Source organism: Sciurus carolinensis, chromosome 2 (genome assembly GCF_902686445.1).
Source record: "Sciurus carolinensis chromosome 2, mSciCar1.2, whole genome shotgun sequence".
Lineage (NCBI taxonomy): Eukaryota > Metazoa > Chordata > Mammalia > Rodentia > Sciuridae > Sciurus > Sciurus carolinensis.
In genome coordinates, this window is record NC_062214.1 from 150,940,995 (window position 1) to 150,961,195 (window position 20,201).

Consider the following 20,201-nt stretch of genomic DNA (forward strand, 5'->3'; position numbering starts at 1 on the left):
AAAAACCTTTACAAATACTATTCCAGTGTCAATGACTACATATGGCTAAGGTCATTGAGGAGTTTCTGCATTTTCTAGCATAGACAGTCTGTACAATGGGGGATGTGAAAACTCCCGCTTATAAGTCTTTGGTGGCAGTTTTGGTAGGTGAGGGCTTGAATTCTGCCTTGGTGGAACAGGGGGAGCTTGAGGATGAGCAAGACTGTTGTGATAACATCGACGTGGTACCCTCGGAGAAGGTGTGCTAGGAGGAGTGCTTGGCGAATTTGGACATGTATTAATGTCTCTGAAACACTCTGGATCTCTGTGAAGATGTCCCAGCGGAGGTGGTTGAAGATTAAATGGACAGTTTATAAAGTGTTCTGGAGGTCGAAGGGGAACCGGTGGAGGGGTATCAGGAAGAGGATCTCTTGGCGGTGGTGGAGGTGGACTATGCAGAGGTCCATCAAATGCACAGGTAGGAACAGGAACTCTGGGTTTCACCTTTGGGGGAGGAGGCTGTCTTGGTGGAATAGCTGGAGGGTCATCATCAGATTTCATAGTTCCCTTAAAAAAAAAAAAAAAGTGATTAACTATACTTCTTTTCTTTTCTCCTGAAAAATTTATAATTTTAAAAGACTGAAAAATTCTTCACACAGAAGTATTTTTTAACTTGATACACAAGTTAAATCCAAAGGCTCAAAGTAAATTAACCTGGCTTAATTATCAGATTTATGAGTAAATTACTTCTAGTTTAATCCAGGGATCAATTTAATATTCCTACATGAGATGTTTTAATTGAAGTCTTAGAACATAAAGCTTCAACTTATCTAGCTTTGTGCTAGTTTGTTTTGTAAATTTCAGAAATTCATGAATTTTAATTATAATAATAGGTAAGTGAAAATAATTTCACAGATGTGAAAGGACATGATATCAAGGAGACTTAAATGTCCAGCTTCTCCTGACTGAGCATTTACTTCTACTTTCCTTTCCTCTACAGCAGATCTCAAAGGGTGATCTAAGGACCAGCAACATCAGCACGAGTAGGGAACTTGTTAGAAAAGCAAATTTAAAAAAAAAATTTTTATTTGTTCTTTTTAGATATACATGTCAGTTATACATATACATACATGGAATATAACTTCCCATTCTTCTGGTTGTACATGATGTAGAGTTATACCAGTCATGTATTCATATATGAACTAGTAAAGTTATGTTTGATTCATTCTACTGTCTTTCCTATTCCCATTCTCCCTCCCTTCCCTTTATTCCCCTTTGTCTAAGCCAGCGAATTTCTACTCTTCCCTCCCCACTGCTTCTTGTGAGTTAGCATCTGCATATCAGAGACAACACTGGGCCTTTGGTTAGAAAAGCAAAAATAAATTTCTTTTTTAAGAAAAGCAAAGTTTTGAGCCTCTCTCCAGATCTATTGAATCAGAAATTCCAGGGGGTTCAACCATCAGGTTTTAACAAGCTTTTCCAAGTGATTCTGATGGACCCTTAAATTTGAGAAGCTGGTGGAAAGTTTGAAGATTCCTTCATATACTAAATTTCTTTCTGTCTGCATCAGAAAGAAAATGTACTTCTGAGTGTCTGTGAATCAGTCCACCCCTGACTTTTTGTTTTTAAAGGAAAAGTTTTTATGAGAATTAAACAACTACTAAAAGCATTTTTAAAATATAGCAATATGAATGTGAAAAATGATAAAGGGAAGCCAAAATATAACAGATTCATGATAAGAACATGAGCTTGGGCTATAGCTCACTGGCAGGGCGCTTGCCTAGCATATGTGATGCACTGGGTTCAATCCTCAGCACCACATAAAAAATTAAAACTATTGTGTCCATCTACAAATAAAAATATTAAAAAAGAATAGTACTATCTTGAAAAATTCACAACTTTTGAATAAGTTGAGGCAAACTCAGGTCGTGTTGACTACCTTTGAATTTGAAGCATCTTGATCAAACTTTTTTCGAGGAGGAAGGGGAGGTGGAATCAGTGGCTCTTCACTTGGTTTATGTAAATTACCACACGAACTGAAGACAGACTCTAGGGGAGGAAAAGATTAGTTTAACCACAGTTCACAATGCAATACATCCAACAAACGTCACTGCAACTTGTGATCACTTCTACCATGGCATTTATCAGACTGTATTTCTGTTATACAGCTGATTTATCTATCTTCTCCACTAAAATGTAAGCTCTCTTAGGACAGTGTGCATTTATTTTTGTATCCCTAGTACCTAACACAGTGCTGGTACATACTAAGTATGATAACTAACTGAAGGCATGTTATTTAGTTCTGATTAATAATGAGATTCTGCTCCTCCAAAAGCCTTTTTAAAATCTAAAACAAAACCAAACAAAAACATGTTTGTATGTATGTAGTTACTTTCAGAGAAAGATCACCCTAAGCAGAGAACATGTATTCTGAAGCAGCTACCATCAGGTACATGACTACATAACCAACCATAAGGCAGGGTTATGTATCATACAGCTCTTTTCTCAATTCTCTTAATAAAAAGGTACATTTTATATAATTATATTAAAGGAAATTGACAAAATAATAAAGTATTAGAAGAAAATTACCCGTGAACAGGTCAACTAGACACAAAATAAGAACTATTTTCATTTTGATCAATTTCTTAGTCTTTTTTAATATGATTTTAAAGAATTCTATACTGTCCAACTCCCTGTTTGATTTCTCTCCACATTCCCAGTTATTATAAAGGCATTCACCATGTCTTGTCATTATACTGAGATTGGGTTTGCAGGAGTAAGTTGGGAAAGAAGTTGATGAATTTAGTATTAAATATGCTAAGTGACTGCTTATGGGACAGTAAAGTATAGTTTTTGTTTCCCACTACCACAAAATAATATTACTTTTGTCACTGACACTACAGTTATATCATTTTTGATTGGCTTATTAAATATTAAGCAAACACTAAAAATGTTTTAAGAAAAGTGACACATTAACCAAGTCATACAAACATAATCCCTTCTCAATTTATTTTTCTATTTTGTTTCATACGAAGTCATAAATAAAAATATCAACTCATGATCTAGAAGTATATATAAATTTCATAGTTTGACAAAAGTATCCTTTTTGATTTTATAAAACAAACTTGAAATATTCAGTGTTCATTATCAAATGACTTATCACATTGTCTTATTGTCTCCCAATCTGTTCTGCTAATAACAGACCTTCTAGTGCACTTTATGAAGATACTAAGTTTAAGAGTCAAAAGGGTACTGGGGTCCAGTGGCACATGCCTATAATCCCAATGACTCAGGAGGCTAAGGCAGGAGGACTGCAAGTTCAAGACCAACCTCAGCAATTTAGTGAGGCTCTAAGGACTTTGTGAACCTGTCTCAAAGTAAAAAAGATTTTAAAAGGCTGGGGATTTAAAAGGCTCAGTGGTTAACTGACCCTGGATTCAATCCCTGGTACCACCCTCCCCAAAAAGCCAAAAGTGTGAAAAGCTTAGATTTTTAATAGAACAGCAAAGAAGGCTACTATTTTTAAAAATGCTATTACAGTGTGTATGCTTACATTATCATTCAAATGGTATATAACAATATCTAAAATTTAAGTAAATTCATATTAGTCTTGTAAAAAAATTCCTGAGATAGTTAGAACATATACTATCCTAAATTTCCTAAAATTTATTTTTGAATCATTACTTTGATGAGTTAAAACTTTAAGGATAAAAACAATGGTATACAATTTTAGACATAACTCATAATTCCTATTTCTTCAGAAAATATTAAATACCTGTTGAAAGACACTACCTACCTACTGATTTATTAAATAATCACTCAAAATTTCTTAGGTAAGCATTTCAATTTTATGTAATAAAAATAAAAAGGGAATTTTACATGTCATTTGTTTCATTTTATACATTTTTTTCAGGCCTTCATTGATAGGGCATAAAATTTAGAAAGAAAAATATTTCAACTAATATTAGATTTAAATGATTCAAATGGCAAAAAATACTAATCACTGTCATTTTTTAAAATATAAGTTAACAGAAGTTTTACTTTTCAATCAATACAAGAATGATCTGGTTCATACTATTCACTGCCCAAAAACTGTTTAAAAATTAAATATTCTTTGCAAAAGAGCAGATTAGAAGAAACATTTTCTGTGCTCATACTTTAAAAGACAAGAGTTGCTGGGCATGGTGGGGGTACACCTGGAATCCCACAGCTACTTGAGACCCTAAAGCAGGGGGATCATGAGTTCAAGATCAGCCTGGGCAACTTAGCAAGACCCTGTCTCAAAATAAAATAAAATAAAATAAGGCTGGGGATGTAGTCAATGGTAAAGCACCCCTGGGTTAAATCCCTAGTACCACCAAAAAATAAAAGACAAGAGTCTGATACATACTCAATGAATTTAAATAAAAATTAAACAAATGGTGGCTGATAGCCTGTCAACTTTCAGCCCAAAACAACATAAATCATAGTTGTTATGTATGAATAAACAATTTAATGGAAATGTCAACAAGTACTACTTGTCAATAAGTACTACTCATCACTAATGATAGATTCTACTATACTTCAACCAGGCATAGTAGATGTGTACAGCAGGTGATGCTTAGAAAATTAAAGCTATCAGAGCTATAAATAAGGAATAAATATGAGTATAGCAATGCCAAAGCATTAGGGTCATTAAAAAATTAGTGAATAAGATGTGATGTAAACACACCTGATAGTTCTAAGTCACTTTCCACTGACTTATAAAGTATGTTTTAAAATTTTTTTTTTCATTTTTCTTTTTAGTTATACATGACAGTAGCATGTATTTTGACATATTATACATACATGGAGTATAACTTCCCATTCTTGTGGTTGTACGTGATGTGGAGTAACACTGGTCGTATATTCATATATGAACATAGGAAAGTTATGTCTGATTCATTCTACTGTCTTTCCTATAAAACCATGGTTTTGTGATTCTTTTAAAAAGGAAAACTATTCCACACTGATACATGTAGTAATTTCACTGTACATTTTTTATTTCTAATCCTCTTGCAGAGCTTGATATATCTCATCAGTCTTTCTCAAGAATGTCATATTTTCAGCATCTATTCATGGTCTCCTCACTGCATTCAAATTGTCCCCTACTCTTCTGTGCTGCTACATTTTTCATGGTGAAGACCAAGAGAGACAGGAAAAGGGACTGACTCTGAACTGGAACATTTTCCTCGCAGATATTTCCTTACAGATATTAAATTTATTATTCCATGTCAAAAATTGATGCCCTGATTAGGTGGACTCTGCAGGGGTCCTGCTGGTTCAGGAACCAACAGCTGAAAACAAAAAGCATGCTCATGGGGGTACGGACAGATGGTATGGGAACACTACCTACCATGGATCTATTCCTCATGCCTGTCCAGCATCTTCTGCCCTGTCTTTGGGAACAAAACTCTTCTTGGTGGTGGCAAACTTCATCCCATTTGGTTTAGTCAGCCAATCCTACCCAGTGTATCCCAGTTCTACCCAAGAAGTGGGCATAGGATTCACTTTCTCATTTTCTTACTATGATCATATTTTTATCTACTTTCTCATACATGTAGCCATGTTTACTTCAGGGAAAGCTGACCTTACCCCTTAGCAACAGGAATAAGGCCTGATTAGTCGAAGTCAGAGTGGTTCCATTTCTTTAGCCAGATTGTTCAATTAAACTCATCACTCAGACCCTATCTCATTTGGGTCACTGAAATATGAAAGGAAATTTTTCTGGGGGCTATTAAAAAGGATATCTCTTGTTATTTTGGAAAAGCACTTTGCCATTTTGTTTCTGTACCTCTCTCTACTACCTGCTGAACAAAGAAACATACAACTTTTATCATTCCTGCCAGCATTTTTATGACCTTAAGGAAAAACAGCCTTAGATAAAGATTATCATCTGGACAAAACAATGAGAGTCAAAAGGAACTCTAGTCTTTAATAACACCACTGAGCCATTGAATCAACTAGTCCTAAAGCAGCTTTCCTGTTGAGTTCCAATTATGTTCATCAGAATGGGTTCTTACTGTTATCTTACATGAGTCTTCTCTTCTTTATAAACACATAGACTCATGGGTCTGATTCTATAGCCACCACTTAACCACTGTTTATACTTTTCCATAGTAGACACTCAATAATGCTTGCTGTATGAACACAATTTTATTTTCAATGAAGAGTATTTTGTTACAAGATTTGTTTTCCTTAACGTTTTTTAAAAATAGTTGCAGTAGTCCACATTAGTGAATGTAGGATAACTTACTGAAACATTTATGTAATGCTAGTTGGCTATGTTACTTCCAATTTTGCTGCCACTCATTCATCCATCTATTCATTCAACTAATAGTGGGCCATCTGCTACAGTGCCAAATACTGTTCACCTCACTAAGGGAACACTAAGCAAAAACACTAAGCAAGGAGGCAAAGGAGCAGGCCATGGTTAAAGAGCATTACAAACAGAAGGAATGGCAAAAGCAGAAGTCCTAATGTAGCATGTGCCTTGGTTTCTAGAGGCAGAGTAACAAAAGCAGTGAAGAATAAGGGAAGAAGACAGCAGGTGATGAGGTCTGACAGATCAAAGGTCAAGCCCTGTAAGGTCTCGTGAGCATGAGAGAACTTTAGCTTTTATCCTGAGTGAGATGGAAAGTTTTATATACAGGAGAGTCAAGATCTAACCTACATCTTAAGAGGATCAGTCTGGATGTTGTATTAAAAATACACTGAAGCAGGTATAACCCTGACACCCAAACTAGATACTAGATAGGAATCTCTCTGAGGAATATAAATGCAAAAATTCTTAATAAATAAAATATTAGCAAAAAATATTAACACATAGTAAGAAGATAATACACCATGACTAAGTGGGTTTCATCCCAGGGATGCAAGGTTGGTTCAAATACACAAATCAACAAATGTAATTCACTACTTACATAGAATAAAGAAAAAGAACTGTATAATCATCTCAATAGATACAGAAAGACCTTTGATAAAATACAGAAACCATTCATGTTAAAAATGCCGTAAAGCTTTCCCATCCGCCATCTGCGGTGGGATCACCACTGAGATGCATATTTTTGTGAAAACTCTTGTGGGGAAAACTACCACGCTCAAGGTTGAACCCTTGGACACTATAGAAAATGTAAAGGCCAAGATCTAGGATAAGGAAGGAATTCCTTGTGATCAGCAAAGACTGATCTTTGCTGGTAAGCAACTGGAAGATGGACGTACTTCGTCTGACAACAACATTCAGAAGGAGTCCACCTTTTTTTTATCTTGTGCTGAGGCTTACATGGTGGTGCTAAGAAAAGGAATAAGAAGTCTTATACCATTCCCAAGAAGAATAAGCATAAGAGGGCTGGGGATATAGCTCAGTTGGTAAGAGTGCTTGCCTTGCAAGCACAAGGCCCTGGGTTCAATCCCCAGTATGGCCACACACACACACACACACACACACACACACACACACACACACACAGAAAGAAGGTTAAATTGGCTGTCCTGAAAGACAAGGTGGATGAAAATGGCAAAATTAGTCCCCTTCACTAGGAGTGCCCTTTAGATGAATGTGGTGCTGGAGTTTTTATAGCCATATACTTTAACAGACATTATTGTGGCAAGTGTTGTCTGACTTACTGCTTCAACAAACCAGAAGACAAGTAATATATATGAGTTAATAAAACGACATGAAAAAACTACCCTAAAAACTAGGGATAGAAGAAACTTACCTCAACATTATAAAGGCTATATACAACAAACTCAAAGCCAACATCATAGTGAATGGGAAAAAACTGAAAGCTTTTCCTCTAAAATCAGAAACAAGACAAGGACATTCATTCTCACCAATCTATTCAATATAGTTCTTGAAACTCTAGCCAGAGCAATCAGGCAAGAGAAGGAAGTTAAAGGGATACAAGCAGGAAAAGAAGAAATCAAATTGATCACTGTTTGCTGATGACATGATTCTATATTTAGAAGACCCAGAAAATTCCTAAAGCAGATGAATGAATTTATCAAAATAGCAGGATTCAAGATCAACACTCATATATCAATAGCTTTTCTATACTTCAGTAGCAATTCAGCTGAGAAAGAAATCAGGACAATCATCCCTTTCACAATATCCTCAGAAACAAACAAACAAACAACTGGGAATTAATCTAAACAAAGTGAAAGATCTCTACATTGAAAAATGAAGAAAGAAACTGAAGATGATTTCAGGACCTCCCATGTTCTCGGATAGGAAGAATTAATATTAAAAAAAATGGCCATACTATAAAAAGCAATACACATATTCAATTATACATATTCAATATACATATTCAATGTAATCCCCATCAAAATAACAATGACATTCTTCACAGAAATACAAAAAAATAGTCCTTAAATTCATTTGAGATTAAGAGATCCAGAAAAGCCAAAGCAATTCTGAATAAGAAAAGTGATGTAGAAGGCATCACAACACCTGGTCTCAAATTATACTACAGAGTTATAGTAGCAAAAACAGTAGGAAGACCAATGGAATAGAAGACAGAGACAACACCACATACCTACAGCCATTTGATACTTGACAAAGATGCCAAAAATATATGTTGGAGAAAAGATAGCCTTTTTAATAAACGGTGCTGGGAAAACTGGACATCTCTATATAGAAGAATGAAATTAGATCTGTATCTTTCATTCTGTATAAAGTCAAATCAAAATGGATCAAAGACTTAGGAATTAGACCAGAAACCTTACAACTGCTTGAAGAAAATAAGGTCAACACCCCATCATAAAGGTGGAGGCACCAAATCCTTAGCAAGACCCCTAAAGCTCAAGAAATAAAACCAAGAATCAATAACTGGGATACCATCAAAAAGTTTCTTTCTACACAGCAAAGGAAATGATTAAGAGTGTGAAGAAAGAGCTCACAGAATGAAAGAAAATTTTTGTCAGCTGCTCCATTGACAAAGGATTAATTAATGTCCAGGTAGTATAAAGAACTCAAAATACTCAATGCCAAAAAAACCCAAAATTAGAAAATGGGGCAAAGAACTAAACAGGTATTTCTCAAAAGAATAAACACAAATGGCCAACAAATATATGATAAAATGTTCAACATCTCTTGCAATCAAGGAAATGCAAATCGAAACAGTACTAAATTTTTTTCTCACTTCAATCGGAATGGCAATTATTAAGAATATGAGTAATATATGTTGGTGAGGATGTGGAGAAAAGGTACACTCATACATTGTTAGAGGGACTGCAAATTAATACAACATTTTGGAAAGCAGTTTTTTGAGATTCCTCAAAAACCAGGAATGAAAGATCACATGATCCCACCTAGCCCACTCAAAATAACTAAAATCAGCATACTATCGTGATACAGTCACTACAATGTTTATAGCAGCACAGTTCACAATAACCAAATTATGGAACCAACTCAGATACCTGTCAATAGACAAATGGATCAAGAAAATGTGTGTATGCATACACAATGGAATTTTACTCAGCCATAAAGAAGAATGAAATAATGGCTTTGCAGGTAAATGGGTGGAAATGAAGAAAACTGTGCTAAATGAAATAAGCCAGACTCAGAAAATCAAGGGTCAAATATTTTCTCTTATATATGGAAGCTAGAGCAAAATAAGGGAAAGAAGGCAGTGGGGAGGGGAACAGAAATCATAAAGATACAGGGAATATCACAATGTAGAATAAGTAGGAGAATGAGGGATGCTACTAATATTAAATAAGGTTAAGAGATTATAGTGGCCTACCAGAGTAGTAGCAGTAGAAATGGTAAGAGATGGTTAGATTCTTGATATGTGTTGAGGGTAATCCAGATTTGTTGATGGGTCACACTTGTGGTATGAGAAAAAGAGAGAAAAGCTACCTCTCATATTTTTGACCTAAGTAACTGGGTGGATACTAAATTGAGATGAGGAGGCAGTAGGAGGAACAGCTTTGGAGGGGGTGATAAGTAAGACTCGGTTTTGGAGAGGTTAAGTTTGGATTCCTATCAGGTATCTAAATGGAAATGTGGAACAGGACATTGAATATATGAGTCTAAATCTAGCTGGAGATATAAACTTGGGAATTATCACATAAATGATATAATACTGAATGAGGTAAGAAGTAAGAAACAAAGAGATTTAGGGATCAAGTCTTTCCAATGTTAATAGTTTGGAAAATTGAAAAGGAACTAGCATGAGAGACCTATAAGTAAAGTAAAAAATCAAGAGCTATAAGGAACTATAAGTAAAGTAAAAAATCAAGAGAGGAAGTTGAGCAATATGATCTATATGCACGTTATTTTTTCTAAAACATTTGGAGGTATTTTATATAAACAGGCAGAAACTCTTATCTTTCTTGTTTGCCACCAAATCCCTTGTGCTTAGCTGTACAAACTAAGTGCAGGTTGAATATTGCTTATCCAAAATGGTTGGGATCAGAAATAATAAGGATTTTAGATCTGGAATATTTGCATATATACAATGATAAATTTTGGGGCTGAGACCCAAGTTTAAATAAAAAATTCATTTATGTTTTACATACACCACACATAGCCTAAAGGTAGGTAAACATAAAATTCATTTATTTTATTTTATTTTTCTTTCTTTTTCAGTACTAAAGATTGAACCCAAGGGTGCTTAACCACTGAGACACATCCCCACTTCTTTTTTTTTAATTTTGAGACAGGTTCTCACTAAGTTGTTGAGGTTACAGGCATGCACCACCATGCCTGACTTCATTTATGTTTCATATACACTTTATATACAGAGCCTGAAGGCAAAGAACTTTGTATATACTGAAATATCAGAAAGCAAAGATGTATAAGAATTGCCAGCTAATGTCAGAAGCTAAAAAAGGCTGTGTGGTTACAAACAGCACTTTACAGCTAGGTAAGCCCATGTGACTAAATTTTGGAATGAGAGCAGAAGTGATGTATGCATGTTTTCATAACAATGTTCCTTGCCCTCCATCTTCCTGCTTGCTTGAAAAATGTAACTGTGGAGCAGCTTCTGAAGAATGAGATGGAAGCCACATCTTGAAAATCTTCTGAATTGCTCTGCTAGTCTGAAAATCCTGTGGAGCAGAGATGTCCACTTGCTCTGGCTTTTGTGAGAAATAAACTTCTACTTCATGTTAGGCTCTGTATTTTTAAGTCCTTTTACAACTATAATTATACCTTGACATTGAAAGAAGAATTTTTGTCTATTTTGTTTACTGCTGTATCTCTTGTACATATTAAGCATTCAGAAATATGCCCTGAGCCGGACACAGTGGCACATGCCTATAATCCCAGATACTATAGAGTTGGAGGCAGGAGAATCACAAATTTGAGGCTAACCAGGGTAACTATCTAAAAAATTTAAAAACCCTGTCTTAAAATAAAAAAATAAAAAAGGCTGGGGATATAGTTCTCAGTTCAATCTCCATCCAGTACTACCAAAAAAAGGGAAAAATTACATTGACTAGGTGAATAAATTAATATGGTATTAGACTTCTTAATAGCAATTACAAAAGGAGACAGTAAAAATGATTTAAATTCTATACTCGGGCACATTATTAACAATTAAATGTATAATGTACTTCCAGAAACATAAGAACTGAAACATTTATATTCTATAGTATACTTTCACAGGTAGTCGTGTAAGTATGTGTCCCTACCAAAATGAGGGAACATATCAAAAAAGCAATCTAAAAAACAAAAATTAAACACAGGAGGGAGGTAAAGGGAATTTCTAGGATGAAAAAGAAAGTTCTAAGATGATGGTTGGGTCAGAGGTTGAGACAGCAACCAGTCCAAACTGGAGAATGCCAGGATGGAGGTTTTCAGGTGGAAGAGGAAAAGGGGAGGGGAGGGGTAGGGAAGAGAAAACTCTGATAGGTTTTCTAATTGCCTTGCTCTTATGCAAATTTGCTATAAAAGGGCATGGGAAAACCTAGCAGTATGTCTTAAACAAATCTATGCTTTAATGAGGAAATTCTTAATTCTAGGAAACGGAAGTGAATAAAAAAGGAAATATAATAAACACCATTTGATCTAATAATGAACAGTATTTGTCCCAAATGTGATAAGTATGGGTTAGGTGGAACATGAAATCCTATTATAAGAGGAAATCAGTAAACATTATATAAAATTGATTCAAAAAAAGGAGCAATATAAAAACATCATTTAGAAATGAGGACATGTCAATGAAGAATAAGAAAAAGGGTGAGGAGACATGGCATAGGGAGCGTCTGTTAATTTTATTTTAAGTGTTTAACCAGTTTGCATTGGTTGCTGTCTCAGTCTCTGAAAAAACTACACTTTTCTCATAAGACAGGAATTCCTGCTACTGTCTAAATTATATAAATTTTACTACGTTAGAAGTAGAGGTGCTCCAGATTTAGAGAATTTGTTATGGTTTAGATATGAGGTGTCCCACAAAAGCTCAACATGTGAGACATTGCAGGAAGGTTCAGAGAAGAAATGATTGGTTTGTAAAAGTCTTAACCCAATCAGTAAATTAATTCCTGATGGAATTAACTGAAGTGCCAGGGTGTGACTGGAGGAAGTGGGAATTGAGGTGTGGCTAAGGGGTATATATTTTGTATCTGGAGAGTGGAGTCTCTCTATCTGCTTCCTGATGATGCAAGCTGCTTCCCTCTGCCATGCTCTTCTGCCATTATGTTCTGCCTCACCTCAAGCCCCCTGGAATGGAGCTGACCTTCTATGGACTAAGACCTCTGAAACTGTGAGCCCTCAAGTAAACCTTTCCTCCTTTATAATTGTGCTTGTCACAGCAGCAAAAAGCTGACTAAAACAGAATTACTCCCACAGTTGCTGTGTTCCTTTTTGGATTATTTTTGCCTTAAACAAATGACCACAGAAAGTTAACAGCATTTAAATAATAAATTATTAAATAATTTAGAATGATAGAATAGTGCTTTCCTTAAAATACTGCTTTAAATAAGATGTGAAGAAATATATCATCAAAGGCTAGCCTGGGAACTTAATAAGCATTTAGTGTAGTCATCCCTTGGTATCCAGGACTGGTTCCAGGATACCCCACAGATGCTTAAGTTTCTTACAATGCATAATAATGCTACATAATGCGATGTATTATAATGTATTTGCATATAACCTACATATATCCTGCAACTTTAAATCCTCTCTAGATTTTTATTTTTGGGGGGTACTAGGGATTAAACCCAGGGCCTCACACATGCTAGGCAAGTGCTTTCCCTTTTTTTTTTTTTTAATTTTGAGACAGGGTATCACTAAATTCCAGACTGATCTTGAATTTGCAATCCTGCCTCAGCCTCCTGGGTAGCTGGGATTAAGATGTGTGCCTCCATACCCGTCTAGATTACTTATAATACCTACTACAATAAAATTATGCTGTATTGTTTAGGGAATAATGACAATGGAAAAAAGTCTGTATGTGTTTAGCACAGATCCAAGTACAGTAGGCATAACTACATTTTCAATCTGGGGCTGACTGAATCCCTGAGTACTGAAACCATATGTACAAAGGACTGACTGTGTATTATTCCTACAGGAAACTGAATTGGAAGGGGTGGGGAAAAAGATAGGCAACTGATATGAAATAACTGTTTATTCTGTGCTAAGCAATGTATTAGGTGTTCTACATATTTATTCCATTTGATCCCTAATACGTTTGGAGGTGGTAAATAATTTGTTCAAGGTCACACAGTCCCTTGAACACACAGGTCATAAAATGATTTTAAAAACTATAGCAAAATTTAAATAGTACATAGCTATAAGTAAATAGTTCAATTTATTTATAAAAATTTCTTTCAGGCTGGGAATATATCTCAACAGTAGAGGGTTTGTCTAGAATGTACAGGGCCGGGTTCAATCTCCGGGAGCACAAAAAATAAAGAAACAAAGAAGAAAAGAGAGATGGTGTGAGGGGAGAGGGGAGGGAGGGAGGATTTTTTCTTATTCTTTCCACGTTGCTAAGTCCCAAAATGTTCAAATACAAATTTGGTCAACCAGATTATTATTATTATAGTCATTTCATTAGACTCAACTTATAGTCATACTTACTTGAATGTGGCAAGAGTACTGGAGCAAAGATGCTATTGCTACCTATTGGAATGAGAAAAATTAATTTGAAAAGGTAGGTAACATGTATGGTTTTATTTTTTAAACATCAGCATAGAGTAACATGTAATATACACACAGCACACAATTTTATCACCATCTTTTAATGTGTCAGTTTAAAAAAAAAAAAGAAACTAAGTACTCCTTGTACCTAGAATGGTTTTGTCTTTCTTAGCACAAATGGTTCCTTCTCTACCACAGTCTCTTTCAATTTTCCTCACTGACCTATGTACTTATTTTCTTATTCATTGTCTGTTGCTCCCTTTCAAGTGGGAGCAGGGCCCCAAAAGTACTAAATAAATTTTTGTTGAATGAATAAATTACAAAATAACATGCATAAACAATGCACAAATGTAATAATAGCTATTTTCACATTTAGATGCCATTTTTCACACTAATTTGTATGCAAAGGAGTAGTTAATTAAAATGATAAGAAGAATTATCTGAAACATAAATTCCTTTTTTACCAAATGGTTTGTATCAAATACTTACCACAGGAACTATTGAGATCCATATCTAAAAACACACTATGTTCAGAAGAAGCAGACACTGGTGGAGTAGATGGTGTATTTGGAGAGGTTGGTGCTGACACAGTTGATTCAAGCTCAGTTTCAGCAACTCGACTAAAGCTTATCTTATAAGGTTCTCTTTCTAATGGTGTTGGATGACCTCGTAAAGTGCCTGAGGTAGAGCCATGCCGGCCTGAATTAGGCCTTATTCCAGGAGATTTTAAGGAGTAGGTTGATTTCCTAGGCTAGGAAAAGTACACATAATTAGTATCATTTATTTGCATTATTTTGTTTTTATGACTTAGAGCTACATTAAGTCTCAAGGAACTTTTAAGGAACTCACTTTTAACTAAAAGAGTGCAACAAAATCCCAATCTGCAGGGGCAGTTTGTGGCATTCTAGAAGTAACTTCTGGATTTAACAGGATGAATTTAAAAATGAACTTGAATATAAGTAAATCTCTTTTAATAACTATATAAATAAAATACTTGAAAATTTGTGTCAAAACCACTTTTTTTTTTTTAAGAACAACTTTTTATTGCTACCAGAGGCTTTTATCATCGGTACATGGTTCTGGCTGCAATACCTTCTTCAGACTATGAAGGGAGCTCAGGATTCAGAAGTTAAGAAAAATACAGGTAGACTAGGGTGGGAGAGGGGAGAATAACTTTTATCAAGAAATAGCTTAAGGGCTGGGGAGATAGCTCAGTCGGTAGAGTGCTTGCCTTGCATGCACAAGGCCCTGGGTTCGATCCCCAGCACCACAAAAAAAAAAAAAATAATAAAGAAATAGCTTAACATAAAATTAGAGTACTAAATTCAGTTATTACATATTATAAGACTCAAATCATAGAGCTGCCCCAATATCTAGACAGTCTCTCCCACTGATTATAAATGAGTGAAAACAGACCAGTTACAAAAATCCAATTTTAGGTTACATACAGTTTCTTTGGTGAGCACCTGGATGTGTTAACTTTATCACAAATTCTTTTACACAACTGTCAAAAATGCTTTCAACAGGGCTGGGGAGATAGCTCAGTTGGTAGAGTGCTCGCCTCGCAAGCACAAGGCCCTGAGTTCAATCCCCAGCACTGAAAAAAAAAAAAAAAAATGCTTTCAACAAATCTGTCTTAATTACATGCCATTTTAAGCCTTAGTTTAAACAAAAAGGAAGTTATTTTATTCTTTTAAACTCTAAAAACTGAAGTAAGGCCAACACAAAAATCAACGTGGTCACGTGAGAACTTTTTCCTACTACCACCTCTGATTCATATGGGACAATTCTAAAGTACCCTTTTCAGACTAATTGGAATTTGAATCATGAATTGAACATGGCCGCCATACTAAATTAAACTGCTAAAATAGATTTCAGAGGTTACCTATTCAGTGGAAGTCATGAGACAGAGATGAACATGCATAAAATGATTAAGACTGGAGAAGCAAGCAGAAGCAAAAGGATTTAAATCAGGACAAAAGGAACAAGGTCAAAACCACTTTTTATTCCTAAAACACTTGCATCAAAACTTTTCTTTCAAATAATTTATATCAATTTAATACATATTTACTGGGAACATAATTTATAACATATTGTGCTATGCGCTTAGTTCTTTAAAAAAAAATCCTCTTTTCCCCTTTTCTTATACTAAATGTTCAACCTCTACAACAGTGCTTTAAAAGTCTTTGGTGAAGAGTGCTATCATTGTTCCCTATCCTAATCTTTGTCCCATTTTAAAAACTCTGGCAGTGGTAACCTAACAAAAAAACACAGAACTCAGATTCAGAAATTTGAGTTGGAGTCATATGCTATGGTGAAGGCCTATAATCCCAGCTACTCACAGGCTGAGGCAGGAGAATTGCCAAGTCTGAGGCCAGTCTGGATGTTGGGGGTTTGGGGGTTACCAAAAGCTGATGTGTGAGACACTGTAGGTATGTTGAGTGGTGAGATGAACAGATTATGACAGCTATACCATAATCAGTGGATTAAGCCACCTGAATGAATTAACTGAGTGGTAACTATGGGCAGATAGGGTATGGCTGGAGGAAGTAGATCACTGGGAACCTTTGGGTTTATAGTTTGATCCTGGTAAGGAGGATTGCTCTCTGCTTCCTGGTTTCCACATCTTAAGTTGCTTTATCTCTTCCACACCCTTCTGCTTCTGCCTGATATTCTGCCTCAGCTCAGGCCCAAAGCTATGGGTCCACTGACCATGGACTGAACCTCTGAAACCAAGAGCCAAAATAAAATTTTTCTTCTCAAAGTTGTTCTTGTTAGTCACAGTAACAAAAAGGTGACTAAAACACTGGGCAACTTAGCGAGATCCTGTCTCTAAAATTAAAACAACAACAACAAAAAAGACTGGGGATATAGCTCTGTGGTAGAGCCCTTGCCTTCCATGCATGAGGCCCTGGGATAGATCCCTAGTACTGTCCTGCCCCCCACAACCCCCAACAAAAGTTGAGTTAAAAATCTCGACTGTACCAATAACTAGCTATTCAATCTTGAAAAAGTTATTTAATCTCTTTGAGCCTTAATTTTTTCATTCCGAGAGTAAGGATGATCTCTATCACACAACTGATGTAAAGATGAGATAGCATGCAACCACCTAGTTTACTGCTTTGCCAAAGTTAATCTTTATAAATGTTTTTACTATTTTCCAAATCTTGCTTCACTTTCAGCTACTTCCATTATTTCTGCTGCCACTGCAAACCTGGGGAATAATTAAGGAAGTGTAGAAGCAATTCCTAGCATAAAAAGATGAGTTTCACTGCAACCAAGGACCACAGAGCCCTAAAGGCAAAAGTCAATGGTCAAGCCAAAAAAAAAAAAATCCCAAAAAACTATAATACTTCTTGCTTACTCCTTCCCAGGTCTTTTCACTTCCTTTGTTCCACTCAGCTACCTGCTAGGCTCTCATATTCTCATACATGTTTCAATCCCTCTAGGAGAGATTGAAAATGGATAGTAGCCAGATCAATGTTTACAGCAGCTCAATTCACAATAGCTAGACTGTGGAACCAACCTAGGTGCCCTTCAACAGACAGAGATAAAGAAACTGTGGTATATATACACAATGGAATATTACTTAGCCATAAAGAAGAATAAGATTATGGCATTTACAGGTAAATGGATGGAGCTGGAGAATAGCATGCTAAGTGAAATAAGCCAGTTCCAAAAAACCAAAGGCCAAATGTTTTCTTTTATAAATGGATACTGATACCTAATGGGGGGGTAAGGGAAGAATGGAGGAATGTTGGATTGTGTAGAGAGAAATGAGGGGAGGGGAAAGGGTGGAGGGAAGGAAAGATGGTTGGAATGAAACAAACATCATTACCCTATGTACATGTATGAGTACATGAATAGTGTGACTCTACAACCACAGAAATGAAAAGTTGTACTCCATCTGTGTACAATGAATCAAAATGCATTCTACTGTCACATATAACTAAATAGAACAAATAATAAAGACTACCAGTAAATACATGAAGACACTGGCTCATTCTGGATTTGGGTGTATGGATATCTTGTCTTTTTTTAACTTTTCTATATTTTCAAAATTTCTCAACATTAATAAGAAGAGGGGGACAAAATGGATGGATAGATAAGCAGTATTGTGATAAATACAACAGATTTTACCAAAAAGGCTGTTATCTTCCCTTACAGTATAACATAATTTTAGAAATAGTTTAGTACTATAAAACAAAACATCTAAAAATAACTATTTGATTCTAATTTTAAGGGAATAGGTTGTTAAATATAAAAAAATAATATTATTCTTAAAAATTTTTCCAACATTGTCATGGACTTACAAATCGAGGAGGCTGTTTGCAGTTTCGGGGTTCAATTTCTAGTGACTTGTTGAACAAATAATCTGTAAACTCTTTTTCAGATGCACTTCCCATGGGATTAAGGTTTTCAAAGAATCTCTGGAATTAAAGAAATACTCCTAAGCATATACTTTACATCTTATTATAGTAAGATCTTATTCAAATTTTTAATGATGATTATTTCATCATTTTAAAACTAAAAAATTAACAAATTAAGAGATCATAATATCTGGAAAGGTTATAAAGACTGTTCCAGTCGCTCTACTTTTTAGTAAGACTGCATAATTTCTATGGAAGTTGTATTCTAGTCAAACAGTACAATTATAAGATGAACAGATTTTTATTAGTTTATTGTCATGTTGTTCCCATGTGGTTTATCTTATAAAGCACAAATTTTAACTGTATAGAACTTCATCAGAAATGTTCCAGAATTCATTTCACTAATTCTCATATGGGTAGTTGTCCAGATAAAAGCCTTTTAATTCTTTGCTATAATAATTATTATTAGCTCCTTATGCATATATTTTCTATTTAATTCTTATGACTATCTTCAAAAAATCCTTAGAAGTAAACTTCTGGATTTAGTTTTATTTCATTTTTAAGTGGTTCAGAAACAAATAAAAGATCATTATTGGGTCTGGCTTTAGCAGGAGGCAAAACAAACTTTAATATTTCTAGAATGAAATTTTTTTTTGTTTTTTTTTTTGGCATTCTGCCAATTTCCAAAAAACTGTATCACTCTTTTAACAGAAAAAATTTGTTTTTATATTCAAGACAGCTAACATATTACATATGCTGACAGTAATTTAAGAACTTTTAGGAAGCTATAACAGCTGCATTTTTAATTTTTCTCCTTTCCTCTAATTTCAAAATACTATTTAGTTAACTTTGGTTTGTAAAATGAATAACTTAGTTTGTCGACATTTTAAATGTACTTTGACTCAATCATAAAGAAGGCATCCCCCTTCCCCAAAATGCTTTAAATGATGGTAAGAAACCTAGACCAGAACACAAAAACCTAATAGCAGTCATGCTACTGAGATACAAATGCTTAAAGTACTATTTCAGGTATACCCAACTACAATGTAACATTACTTCTGTGGGAAAACATATTGTGAACTTTAATCTGAGTTTTAAGAACACATTTTCTTAGCCTTGTGATGTTCACATCAGAAAAGGTGGGCCCAGTGAAATAGGTAACGAAAATCACTATTTACTTTAAAACAATTATCTGTCTGCATTTTCATAAATGGTATGCTTTAGGTCATTCTTTCTTAGGACTGTAGGGTATTTGAACTGGGAACAAAGAATAATAACTATCTCATAATTTAGGAGGGTAGAAATTATAGTGGCTATTTTCACTCAATATGCCCAACCTGTAGACTCTGTTTAACAGTGTAGCACAATTTTTTTTTTTTTTTTTTTTTTTTTTGTGGTACTGGGGATCGAACTCAGGGCCTTGTGCTTGCAAGGCAAGCACTCTATCAGCTGAGCTATCTCCCCAGCCCGTAGCACAATTTTTAATGTGACAAGTGAAATTATTAAGGTTAACAGCTATAATATGTTCTCAATTTCAAATACATATGATATACTAAAATTCATTTAACATAAACATAGTATCATAATTTATTCTAATTTAGACAGCATCCCACATTTTTGTTTTTGTTTTTTCCTGTTAGGAAAAAAGTACAATCCTAACTTTCTTGGGTACAAAAATTTCAATGAAGACAGAAATAGCAACAGGTCACTAGATAGTCACATTGGCAGAGTTACAACTAAAATAA

General features: G+C 35.0%; 1 protein-coding gene, 1 non-coding gene and 1 pseudogene across 2 annotated transcripts in view; 2 read left to right on the forward strand and 1 right to left on the reverse strand.

The window, feature by feature from the left end:
- The window catches only part of Sos2 (SOS Ras/Rho guanine nucleotide exchange factor 2), a 103,369-nt gene continuing 83,168 nt past the window's right edge, over positions 1 to 20,201 (reverse strand). Inside the window, exons 19-23 of the mRNA XM_047540218.1 lie at positions 18,400 to 18,516; positions 14,576 to 14,837; positions 14,027 to 14,068; positions 1,919 to 2,028; positions 1 to 546 (exon numbers count right to left, since the gene is read on the reverse strand). Coding sequence (XP_047396174.1) covers positions 52 to 546; positions 1,919 to 2,028; positions 14,027 to 14,068; positions 14,576 to 14,837; positions 18,400 to 18,516 — 1,026 coding nt within the window. The 3' untranslated portion in view covers positions 1 to 51. The remainder of the gene's footprint in view (positions 547 to 1,918; positions 2,029 to 14,026; positions 14,069 to 14,575; positions 14,838 to 18,399; positions 18,517 to 20,201) is intronic.
- LOC124977046 (ubiquitin-40S ribosomal protein S27a-like) lies at positions 7,055 to 7,650 on the forward strand (annotated as a pseudogene).
- On the forward strand, positions 7,344 to 7,421 carry Trnaa-ugc (transfer RNA alanine (anticodon UGC)). The gene has a single exon. It is a non-coding gene; the product is annotated as a tRNA-Ala (tRNA).